We start from the raw sequence: 12,487 nt of genomic DNA, 5'->3' as shown, positions 1-12,487 counted from the left end.
GGGGGGGGATGGTGGTGAGCTTTCTGGTTCAGTGTTTACTGAGAAAGACCTCCTGGGATGGTGGGCATGACAGGGGCCAATGTAGGTTGTGCTAAGGGTCTCCTCTGCCTTACTGAAAGGGTGACTGCAGGAGGCCTAGATACAGCTACGTCTTTTATTCTAGACAGTTATATGTGTCTTTGATCAGTGTACACAAGTACCTAGTGGAGTACCCGGCACACAGCATGCACTCACTAAATTGTTAATGAGTCAATGGATGAGTGAATAAATATTAGTTTGTGAGAGCTTGTCTCCTTCGTGGGTTTGGTTCCCACTCTGTTTCTTAAACAGGGGCCCCTTGGGAATGGGAATTAGCCCAAAGATCCATGGAACCCCCTACTTGCTCAGCTCTATGCACCTTCAGGTCATTCCCAAAAGCAAGTTCGTCTTGGTGAAGTTCGACACCCAGTACCCCTACGGTGAGAAGCAGGATGAGTTCAAGCGTCTGGCTGAAAACTCGGCCTCCAGCGATGATCTCTTGGTGGCAGAGGTGGGGATCTCAGGTATGGACAAGTCCAGGACAACTGGGGAGGGTAGAGACAGAGGACGCTAGGAATGAATTCCCTAATTGCCCCTAGTATAGGGGTACTCCCCAGTGCCTTTCTGTCATAGCCACCCATGAGGAGCGTGAACGGGCTCACGGTCTCTCAAGGAGTCGGGTGCCCATGGCAAGCTTAGCCTGAGCGGATCCTAGGAGCACAGAACCTCAACTCAGCCTTGTGGGTGTTGAAGGGGAGGGAACCCCTTGTCCCTCCCCTTCCACCCCAGCCCAACATTTAATTTACAGCGACAACTCTGATCCCTCTTTGCAGGGGACCAGGTCAGAGGGGGTGCCACGTCTCCTGGACGACCCTATAGTTAGCGCTTCCATCTTCATTTCAGCTTTTGTGCCAAAACTATTGAGGTTTTGGCTTTAGTTCAAATCCACTAATCCAAAAGCAACTCTCAATCACGATGACAACTTTAATAATACTAGTTGCCAGTATTTATTTAGTAGCTGGTAGTCCGTAAAGCTTTGCATAGACATTGCATTTTTAACCTTCACTTGAGCCCCACCTGAGAAGTTAGACACAGTATCTCTGTGTTATACTTGAGGAAAAGTGAAACTCAAGGAGTTTCAAGGACTTGTCTTGGATTGTAAGGTAGGAGTGGCTTATCCAGAATGCCACCTGAGTGTTTATTCCCTAGTGCAGTGGGTTCTCATCAAGCTCAGCTTCCTCCCAGCTAGGATGCCTCAGGTCCCAAGTGAGCTCGACAGTTGACCCTGGCGCACATCTCCAGGGCAGTCAGTCCATTTTGACTCAACTCCCTTGGGACTTTTAGGATAATAGTAATAATAGTAATAATTTTCTAACATTTATCAGATGTTTTACTGTGTGCCAGGTCACTGCTAAGTGTGTTTTTTTGTTGTTGTTTGTTTTTAACATACGTTTCATTCTGTGACAACTGTCAAGGAAGTACTACGGTACTATTACCCCCGTTTTTCAAATGAAGAAACTGATAGAGTAACTTGCTCAAGATTGCAGAGCTGTTAAGTGGCAGAACTAGGACTGGAACCCCACCTCCTAGACAGTAATTGGTGGTCTCTTCCATTACTGGCTTAAGAAACCAGTCTTCACAGCGTCAGCCCTTGGGACTGCTACTGCCAGTTAGGAAGGAGGCAGCAAACATTAACAGCTACCAGGTATTAAGCACTTAACTCTGTGCTGGGTCTCATGCCCGTGTTCCCCCAGTGGGTCCTCCTGCCATTTTTGTGTGGCAGAGACCATGTTCATTACTTCGTCATGTTGCCCCTTCTCACTAAGCTCCAGCCAGATTGGCCTTTCTAACCCTTAAATATGCCGAGCTCGTTCCTGCCTTGGAGGTTTTGCACTTGCAGTCCTTTCTGCTTGAGACACTTCCCTGATCTTCATGTGGCTGGCTCCTTGACATTCAGGTCCCTCACCTCATGTCATCTCCACAGCAAGGACCTCCATGAACACCTGAAGTGGCCTTCTTACCTGGTTATCGTCACGTGACACTGTTTTATTTTCATCGTAGCACTAATGCCTTTTGTTCATTTGTTCACTTTCTCTCTTCTCACTCTTAGACTATAAGCTCCTTGATGGCAGGGAGCTTGATGCTCTATCACAAACTAGATCCGTAGAACCTAGAACAGTATCTGGTACATAGTGGGCATATAGTAGGTATTCAGAAGAATCCTCATTTTGCAGATTAGGAAAGTGAAGTTCAGAGAGGCTAACCACTTAACAAAAGCCACATGGCTAGGAAGTGGCAGAGGAGGGATTCAAACCAAGGTCTGTGTGGGCAGTCCTCACTCTGAACTGATACACAGCCAAGATTCTTCTTCCCCTTAGCTCAGATAGGCCCTATAGCAATTTCCTGCCCTAGGTCCCCCATGGTCTTGCTTCTCATCTCCGGTTTCTGTTCACAGATTATGGTGACAAGTTGAACATGGAGCTGAGTGAGAAATACAAGCTGGACAAAGATAACTACCCAGTCTTCTACCTCTTCCGGGATGGGGACTTTGAGAACCCGGTCGTGTATAGCGGGACAGTTAAGTTTGGAGCCATCCAGCGCTGGCTGAAGGGGCAGGGGGTCTACCTAGGTATGCCTGGTTGCCTGCCTGCCTATGACACCCTGGCTGGGGAGTTCATCAAGGCCTCTGGCAAGGAGGCACGCCAGGCCCTGCTGAAGCAGGGGCAGGATACCCTCGCAAATGTGAAGGAGACTGAGAAGAAGTGGGCAGAGCAGTACTTGAAGATCATGGGGAAGGTCTTAGACCAAGGTGAGGACTTCCCAGCATCAGAGATAACCCGGATCACCAAGCTGATTGAGAAGAACAAGATGAGCGATGGGAAGAAGGAGGAACTCCAGAAGAGCTTGAACATCCTGACTGCCTTCCAGAAGAAGGGGGCAGAGAAGGTGGAGCTGTGAAAAGACACTGCAGGGATTGGCTGGGTTGGGAGGGGAGAGTTACTTGCTGGCTGTGAGACCCCTGAGGGGTATAAGGGGGTAGTGGAAGAGATGGTACTTGACCTGAAGCATGAGCCCTGGGTATGCCTGGACATGGATATAGCTGTCCTTGGGACATCTCTGTTGCAGGTCTGGGAATAGCTGGAGAACCTACTCAGCTGGCTTGTAAAATGCCCCAAGAAGGAATTGGTGCTGTAAAGAAGAGTATACTGCCCAGGTCCCTGACAAGTGTAATTCTGGTCCAATTAAAGTTTCAGTCTTTTGGTTAAGTGGATCTGAAGCCGCTTGGTTTTCTTTTTCAAATGATACTTTAGATTGTGACCTGCTTTTCTCTTTGAATTTATTTTTCAATCTAAGCTGACACGGACTCCACTCTACTAGGGTAGACCCTATGGGGCAGTTCTACTCTGTCCTGCAGGATTGCTATGAGTCAGAATTGACTCGATGGCAATGGGTTTGGTTTGTTGGGCTACCAGAATAACAAACTATTCTGGTAACACTCTGGAAAGCTGTCCCAGCTCAGGATCTACCTTTATTATTTTCCACTGGTGTTCAGACTTGAGTGGATGGATTGTGGGTGCTAAAATTGCTCACCGTCCACCAGAGGCTCTTTGTATCTAATATTTTCCATTAAAGATGGGCTCTCTGCATATGCCACATAAAATCACTTACCTCAGGTCAGATAGATTCCTTCCCTCTATGTCCTAGCTTCTAAAATTAATACTGTGGCTCATGTGCTATTCAGACTGTTGTGAAGATTATGGACTGGCTTCCCAGAACTGAACAAACATATAAAATTTTAGGGGAATTTCCAAATAACCAGAAGCAAAGCAGACTCTGGATCCAACATGATCCAGGAACTTGCAAATTATCGCCAGTGGTACCAACAGTAATTTTAATTCACAAATGTTAGCTGCTGTCCAGTTGGCTCTGATGGCGACCCCATGTTCAACAGAATGAAATGTTGCCTGGTTCTGTGCCATCTTCATGATCATTGGCACGTCTGAGTTCATGTGTTGCAGCCATTGTATAGTGCCTGCTAATCTAGGGGGCTCATCTTCCATCCCTATATTGGACAATAATCTGTTGTGCTCCATAGGATTCTCACTGGCTAATTTTCAGAAGTAGATTCCCAGGCCTTTCTTGCTAGTCCGCCTTAGTCTGGAAGCTCTGCTGAAACCTGTCCACCATGGGTGATTCTGCTGGTATTTGAAATAACCCGTGGCATAGCTTCCAGCATCGTAGCAACACACAAGCCATCACAATACAACAAACTGTGGTGGGATTTACAAATAGTCCTTGATAATTGGTACCACAAAAAAAAAAAAAATGTTGGAATAGCATCAGGGAGATTGATGATTCAATAGAGAACCAAGATAGAATCTGGGGATCTGAACATGGCCATCAAGACTGTGGGATGGTGTGGGAAGACCTGGATTTTAGTTCATTCCATGAGTGCTTAAAGAGTTTGACCCTTATGCAGGAGACTTGGATCCCAACCCTTACACAACTGGGTGGACTCCTAGGTAGCCCCATCTGCAATAACTACTGTCCTCTTGTATGTGAAAACAGTACACTACCTGGGTCCTCACCCACATTACTGGGATATATGGCAGCTCGAACTTACAGAGAGGTTCTGTGCTCTTCAAGCACACACTGCTGTAAGAACCCCACAGATCATTTTCATAAGAATTCGGCTCATGGTAGCGTGCCCTCTGCTCATCTCTATGAAATACATGTCTGCATCCAGGCAGTGACAGCACCTGAAAACAGGCAACGTCAAAATAAAATCCTGACCCTATCCTTTGGGGAAAGTTAGGAATGGCGGTGCGGTATAAAAGGTACTCACTCACCTTTTGTTAAGGGAAAAAAAAATGTTGGGATGGAGTTAATTCATAAGTGAAGGAGCAGGCTAAGATTGACTTTTTCCAGAGCTTAAATAAAAGGATTTAACATGACAGGAGAAAGAAACTAGGAGAGGAAAAACAAACTGCTCTTCTTTTTGCTATACTGCCAATGTGTCTGAGTAAACTCTGAATCTCAGCCTGTGGGTTCAGGCACCCTGGGATGGTTCATGTTATCAGCCTGCCTCGAATCCTCCAGTAACTTCCCACGAAATTTAGAAAAAAATCTCATTCCTTCCCCTGGCTACAAGGTCCTGACTGGTCCGATCCCACACTATACCTCCTATCTCAATCTCTACCACTCTCTTCTCCCTTCATTATGCCCCAGCCACTTGATCCTTTCTGTCAGTAGCTGGAACATGCTGAGCAGTGTCCTGCCTTGGGGCCTCTGGGCTTGCTTACTTTTGTCCATGGCTGACTCCACATCCTGCAGGTCAGAACTCAACACTTAAGAGACCTTCTAACCTAGTCTAAAGTGACCCTCTAGACACAAACTAAGGTGCTCTGGTGGGGCAATGGTAAGTGCTCAAGGTTGGCAGTTTGAACCTAGCCAGCAGTTCGAACTCACCCAGTAGCTCTGCAGGAGAAAGACCTAGCAATCTGCTCCCATAAAGATTACAGCCTAGGAAACCCTATGGGGCAGTTCTACTCTGTCACATGGGGTCGCTATGAATCGGAATCAACTTGAAGGCAACCAACAACAACAGGCATGCTGTCACACACCCTGGTTTACTTTCTTAAACAGATAGGACTTCATTACAACCTAATAATTTTTATCATCTCTCCTCTACCTCTCTGGCACCACATCAGGTCTCATTCACCATTGTATCAGCAGAGATCTGGCACAAAGTGAATGCTCAATACATATCTGTTGAATTAATGAAGGCTAGTAGGCAAGGGAAGGCACCCTGGTGGCACAGTAGTTAAAGTGCTCGGCTGCTATCCGAAAGGTTGCCGTTCAAACCTACCAGCCGCTCCGCAGGAGAAAGATGTGGCAGTCTGCTTCCATAAAGATTACAGCCTTGGAAATCCTATGGGGCAGTTCTACTCTGTCCTATAGGGTTGCTAGGAGCTGGAATTGACTCAGTGGCAGTGGGTTTTTGTTTTTTTTTTAGTGTACAAGAGACGACTTTTAAACAAAAAAGACTGGTGCCCTTGGAATGAAAAATTCAAATTCACAACTACTAAAATTTTGTTGGGGATATAGCACTCAATTAAAAATAGAGATGAATTATGCCATTTAGTAGGTTGTGGCTTCTAAAAATCTGAACAAAAACGAACCAGGCAGAAATGCCAACTCAAAATGAAACTTTATATAAATTAACCCATCCAGTTTATGCTTCACTTAATTCTGAAGAAGGAAGAATATATAATAATTAGGAAGAGTTTCAATAACAAGGCCATAGATAACATTGAAACCCCTTTTTATATTAAAAGTTAAAATGAAAGACAAATCCAGATTGAACATAGTGACTGCAAAATATAATGCAATTTTGAAGAATTAAAATTATGAAAATATACAAAATTGATGGGCAACACAGCTAGGCATTTGTACATTTTCCATGTGGAGAACACTAAAAATGTCTCTACCTTTTATCCACATCAGATAAATGATCTAAACCAAATATTTGCTTTGGAGAATCTTAACTTAGGATCTCAGTAGTATAAAAAGCAGTAATTTTTCAGTCTGTAAACAGTAGTTGTGTTTTTTCTCTTTGCTTTTTTTTTTTTTTTTAAATATCAATCTATCACACAAAAAAAAAAAAACCCACACAAACAAACAAACAAAAAAAAAAACAGCAGCAGCAGCAATGGGTTATTTGGGAATTACCTTCAAATACCAATGACATACGATTGCTGGGAGAGGGTCCTTTTTACTCATGTAAGAATATATATATATATATTTAACTGTACACAATTTATAGTGCATGACAGTTTCCAAAAGAACAGATCCATAAAAGATATTGGCCATTTCTGCATAATTTCATTCTTTACAATTATCTCAAAATGTAAGAGGTTGGATCTAACTGAAATGCTACATTTAGTAGGAAAATCAGCAAGTAACAAAGGAAGCATACCTCGACGTAACATTATTTGTCATTAAAACCAGTAGAAGTCCCAGATGCCAACAGGCAGGAGACTGGTTAGGTAGACCACTGGCGTCACACACTGTCCCTGAGGACCAAAGCCAGCCCACGGAGCACACACATACTAGATCGATCATGGTCAGTTGATAGACTTGTTTCAGAGAATACAGTATTTCTATGTACAGTACTTTCTGGGATATTCAAAGAAACATCATTTCAAGAACACATGCCATACACACATACACACACACACTCATACTCATACACACACACACACACACACAAAGTTCCATCTAAATAGGCCATAGTTTTATGAGATAATGGTATGTTGCCATTAAATTATATTCAGAATCAGGTAGAATTTTCAATTCATCTTGTTCAAGACAGTTCCTCCTTTGGAATGGGGTATGTGACAGCTGTGGCTACCAGTTAACAGCAAAACTACTCGTTTTAATTACTTGTTGAACCAAGATTTCCAACAAGTCTTATTTTGAACATTTTTTTTTAAATTTCCTTGGAAGTCTAAACAATTATTAATTACCATATCAAATTGTGAATCTAAGAAAGCCAAGATGAGGGGACAAAATGCAATTGCTTTGCATGCAGAGATTTTCAAGCTCTCTTCTGACTGCTTTTAAAAGAAAACACTGCATTTCATTGGAGCAGTGAGTTGGGAAAGGACTTCTAAGGTCTTCAAGACCAGTCCTCCATTAGATGCTTGAATTTCCTCATCAAATTCATTTCTTTGCTCTTACAGAATTACTTTAACCAAAATTTGGGTAACAAAATCCAAAAATGGAAGGGGGGATTCAAACACAAAAAAGTTATGAAAGCAACTGTATAAATCATGTAACATTTTCAAGAGCAATCTGTATTTTTTCTCTTAGACCAACCTCTGAAACTAGAGTCTTGTGACCTCTAAATAAGCAAAGTAAACGCCACCCTGGTGTAATTCTCAAATTTGAAGAAAGGAGACTGAGCCTCAAACCCATAGGATGACATTTCTTTTGCCAACCCAAAACTTAAAACCTAAGTCCATAATACACACTCCTTCCTACCCAAACCCCTTAGTTAAAAACACTAAAGTACTAAATCTTAATTTTTAAGTGTGTGGGTATATATACACACATATACACACACACACACGTATATATGTATATGCACATACATATATAATTCATAAATCAATTGCAGTATATGGCTCAAGAAACCAATGAAATCAGTATCATACTTGCCTGCATAAATTACGTACACCTCTCTTCTTTAAAGAAGTGATTCCCATCTTTCCCAAATGGACAAACGACAGCAGGCTAGTCCTCAACAGGCTCACAAGTGCACTGCTTTCTCCTCTGAACAGCTGTAAGTTAACAGAAGCCTGTCTTGCTGCCCTATCCCTGCTTTAACTCTCACAGGAACTAGGATGGGGACATCTTGGCTACCAGGACTATCAAGCCACAAATGAGCGCCTGTGGTCGTCTGGGTGGTGTCTTCAGCAGCAGGTGCCCATGGCCTCAAACAGTGTACTTAACGCCAAATCTCACCCTGAGGCCCTTTGTGCGCCTGCCTTGGGCTCTGGGGAAGCCAAGCAGCTGAGGAAAGCTTCAAAACTAACCTGTTCCTATGGAAAGAGGGCCTACTCCCAGTCATGGTCCCCCTCTACATCCTGCTTTCTGTTTCCTCAAACTCGAAGGCCAGACAAAACTCCCACTGCTATAATGGAAAGGCCATCCAGCTGCTCTGAGGCTGATGCTTTATGTTTAACTTCTATTGCTGCTTTTATAGGGTCCCCCGCCTCCAGATGTTTCTGGTGATGGGAGGGAAGAAGAAAAGTGGGGTTCTCTTGTGGCTGACATATGCACATGAACATTTATAAAAAGTGGTAAAACCCACATGAGGGTCCTGTTTCTGGTTTATATACAATAATTTAATCAGCTGTATGTATTAATACCTAAAAAAATTAATTCACAATCAAAGTCCTTCATGCATTTTATGAGGAAGTTCTGGATTAAAATGATGGTCAACCAGATGTAGCTTTTGCCTGGAAAGATGGTGTCACTCTCTGTTGTGCAGTCATCAATGCCTGTGGTTCACACTTCCTTAAATTTTTATCTTCTTTGTGGTCTCAAGTCTTTTTTTCAGCAGCTCCCCAATTTCCAGAAGTGAGTGCAGATAACTGTTCTGTACCTTCCCTTGCACAGTCTTTGAAAATTTTCTTTCTTCCTAAAAAGGAGACAGAAGAATTAGTGCTCAGAAATTATTCCCAGTTCCTCAGTTAAAAGTTAAAATTACCATTATCTTTGGTCTCACTGCAAATATTCATTCAGAATAGTTATTTTCAGCTTCATAAAATTTTTCCATGTTATTTTTCAATGAGGCTCCGTCACTCTGCATCATTATTCTTCCAAGTAACCTTTATTATGTTATATAAAGTAGAAAAACTGAGATTTTTGATCCCTCGTTTTCATCAAGAAAAAAGGTAGAAAAGTGTTACTAAGTAGTTCAAACATTAAGTCACTACTTTGTTATAAGGTGTACAAAGTGAAAAAAGAAATTGAGGTTTCTGATTATTAGTTTCCATAGAAAAGAAAGCAGAGATTTATTACTTACTTATTTGGACATCATCACAGTCACTTATTAAAGTCATCAAATTTACCAACTTCATCTTTTCCAGCTACAATATTGGCAGGTCTCCCTCCATACTAACAAAATCCATGGATTCAAGAGGCCAAACAATTTTTAAAAAGACCAAAGCTTTGTTGCCTACTCAAATATGTGAGTTAAATATTTACTGCCATATTTGACCTGTGGTAGAAACCACAAAAAATAAAAAAGAGGGAGTATTCAAACATAGAAGGGAGGTTGGCTGGGAACTGGTTAGGTTTACATGAAACTGGCAGCACTGCACAGTCCAGGACTGCAGTGAGACACCCAGTGAGCACATATTATGATCCAACGATACTACTGCTTGAGAGCTAATCTTCCTAGAAAACAATATGTGCGTTAGAAGGTATGTGCAAATACATTCCACGCACTACTGTTTGTACAGACTGTATGTAAAAAATATATGTGTGCATAAGAAGGTATGTGCGAATACATTCCAAGCAGTACTATAAGTAAAAGCAAATATATAGAAACAACCTAAAATGTCCAACTGCTGTGGTGTATTCCTATTTTTAATACTATACAGCTGTTGAAAAGAACTAGGGTGATCTATGCATCTACCTAAACAGACCTCTTGAATATAAGATGGGGGGGTGGATGAAGCTACAGAATTTAAGAATACATCATTTACTTTTTTAAAATTAAAAAATAATACTGTGTATTTTCTTTCTGAGTGTTAAGTGCTCAGAAAAAGGTTTCAACACATAACCAATTTTCAGTGGATACCTCTTGATTGGAGGGCCTTATTCACAGTGTTTCAAATTTAGCAACACAAGGAAATAAAAAAGGGATGAACCTAATGGAAACTGAGTTAGGGCAAGTGAGATTTTGTTTTACCCAAAAGATGAATACCCAGCACTACATGGATCCTCCATGAGTCAGAGCTGACTCTACAGCAACAAACAACAGCAGCAACTGCTTTCTTTAGTCTTCACTATAATCCTGTGAAGTATTGTTATGATCTCCATTTTATAGGTAAAGAAACTGAGACCCAGAGAGGTTAAGTGACTCTCCCAAAAACAAACACAGGTAGAGCCAGGGCTTCTTATGATAATACAAAAATTATTATTTTCATAATATTATTATTTCACAAATAATACTCCAGAGAGTAATACAAAGTTAGGGGATAACCTCTCAAATGCTCAAAATGAGAAATCCTACTCCACATTTCAGAAAGCAGACAGATCTTGTAACGAGAACTACCACTCAGCTGTCACAACACTAGCCCATCACCCTCTGTCTGACAGTCCTTCCCACATACCACATGCTCTGGCTCTGTGACTGACTCACAGCACCCCACACAACTCACTTTCCTGCCTCTGTGCTTCTGTACCTCCCTCTGCTCGGGATTCCTTTTCTCCATTCCCGTCTGCCTGGTGAAAACGTAATCCTCAATATATTCCCACTTAGCCCAACACTCAACAAGAGTGAACTCAATAAGTAGCTACTTACTGAAAATCTCCAAGATTCCCAGCAAAGCTCAACCACACGAAGCAATGTGACACTCATTCAAGTTTACGGTCGTTAAGATTCCTTGTTTGTTGTTTTTAACAGGTACTATACTTTTGAGTTTTCGTTTTTCTATAGTATTCATAAAAGGGGATGAGGTTTGGAGTAGCAAATGAGTTTGGCTTTGGTCTAAAAGGTAAAAAGCTAAACAGCTCCAAGTCTACTACTATAAATTACCAGATTTCTTTTTATGTAAAAGTGTTACAAGATGAGCAAGTGTCTCTCCTTTTAAAGTGGACTGCAAGTGGGAAGCAGAAGGCGGGAATCCTAGGACGTCCTTATTTCTCAAGGACTCAATTACTGGCCCTTTACGGGGTACCAAGTGCCAGGAAGTCATAAAGGCTAATGGCAGGTACAAAATGTTACAGGAATACAGAAAAAGAGGTAGGGAGATACAGAGGGGCCAGGCAGGGTTATGAACGCAGCCTTGAAGAGTAAGAAGGATTGACAAGTAAAGGCTAATTTAGAGTTGGAAGGAAAGAAAATTGAGGGCAAAGAGTCTTCCTGTCTGATGGGCTACATTTTCTCCATGTACTAGAAAACCAAATTACATGGTGGGGTCTGTTAAGATAGCTGTTTGGGGATCTGTTCTCATATGTGGTCTTAGAGAATTCTAATCTTTATCACCAATAAACAGCTTTTTAATCAATGATTTTCTCAATTATTAAGAAGAGACGCATTTGACATAAACAATTCCATCTTTCTGGATGGTGGGATAAAGACTGATTTAGGGATGGTAACTGGGAGATGCTATTCTCTACTTTCTAATTCTTCTGTAATGAACATATATTTTGCGTGCAATGAAATGCTACAGAGCTGTTAAAAAGAATAAGGTAAGTACTCATATGTAATAATCTCTTAGATATTAAATGCAAGAAGCAAGAGACAAAACAATGTGTTTAGCATGCTGTCATTGGTATCTAAACGCAGGGGATAGGAGGCAGGGAGATACAGAGACATACAGGCTTGTACATGGATTATCAGCAAGACTGTACCAGAAACCATTGGTAACAGTGGTTCCTCCTTGGAAAGGGAACTAGGGAACTGGGGTTAGGAAACAAGAAAGACATTTCATTCTATCTTCTTTCTTACTCTTCAATTTTTTTTTTTTAACCATGTGCATATTTTACCTTTTCTAAACAATGTAATGCTTTAAAAAAAGAGAAAATATTAAAAAATTAAGTAATCCATCAATTAGTACTTCTCATCATCACTAAAGTCTGTATTTATTCTAATGTAAGTAGGAAAATAGCTGAATATAGTGCTTAACTGGTGAAAACCAAACTTCATGTATGAACACACGTCTGCTTT

The 12,487-nt window shown here is 41.6% G+C and overlaps 2 protein-coding genes across 9 annotated transcripts in view; one reads left to right on the top strand and one right to left on the bottom strand.

Annotated features, from left to right (window-relative positions):
- ERP29 (endoplasmic reticulum protein 29) overlaps window positions 1–3,960 on the top strand; it is an 8,702-nt gene extending 4,742 nt beyond the window's left edge. The window contains exons 2-3 of the mRNA XM_004379068.2: window positions 404–542; window positions 2,474–3,960. Of these exons, the coding sequence (XP_004379125.1) occupies window positions 404–542; window positions 2,474–2,976 (642 nt within the window). The 3' untranslated portion in view covers window positions 2,977–3,960. The remainder of the gene's footprint in view (window positions 1–403; window positions 543–2,473) is intronic.
- A 3,449-nt stretch (window positions 3,961–7,409) lies between these two features.
- Window positions 7,410–12,487, bottom strand: part of NAA25 (N-alpha-acetyltransferase 25, NatB auxiliary subunit) — a 61,757-nt gene continuing 56,679 nt past the window's right edge. For 5 of the 8 annotated variants that reach the window (XM_004379067.2, XM_023733794.1, XM_023733795.1 and 2 more), the window contains one exon: window positions 7,410–9,226. In XM_004379067.2, the coding sequence (XP_004379124.1) occupies window positions 9,104–9,226 (123 nt within the window). In that variant the 3' untranslated portion in view covers window positions 7,410–9,103. Of the gene's footprint in view, window positions 9,417–12,487 lie in introns of all 8 variants that reach the window. The other 3 variants (XR_002824533.1, XM_023733796.1, XR_002824532.1) reach the window with 2 other exon arrangements.

This window comes from Trichechus manatus, unplaced genomic scaffold, assembly GCF_000243295.1.
Source record: "Trichechus manatus latirostris isolate Lorelei unplaced genomic scaffold, TriManLat1.0 scaffold00061, whole genome shotgun sequence".
NCBI lineage: Eukaryota > Metazoa > Chordata > Mammalia > Sirenia > Trichechidae > Trichechus > Trichechus manatus.
Note: the sequence above shows the minus strand (reverse complement) of the source record. Positions and strands in the feature narration are given on the sequence as shown.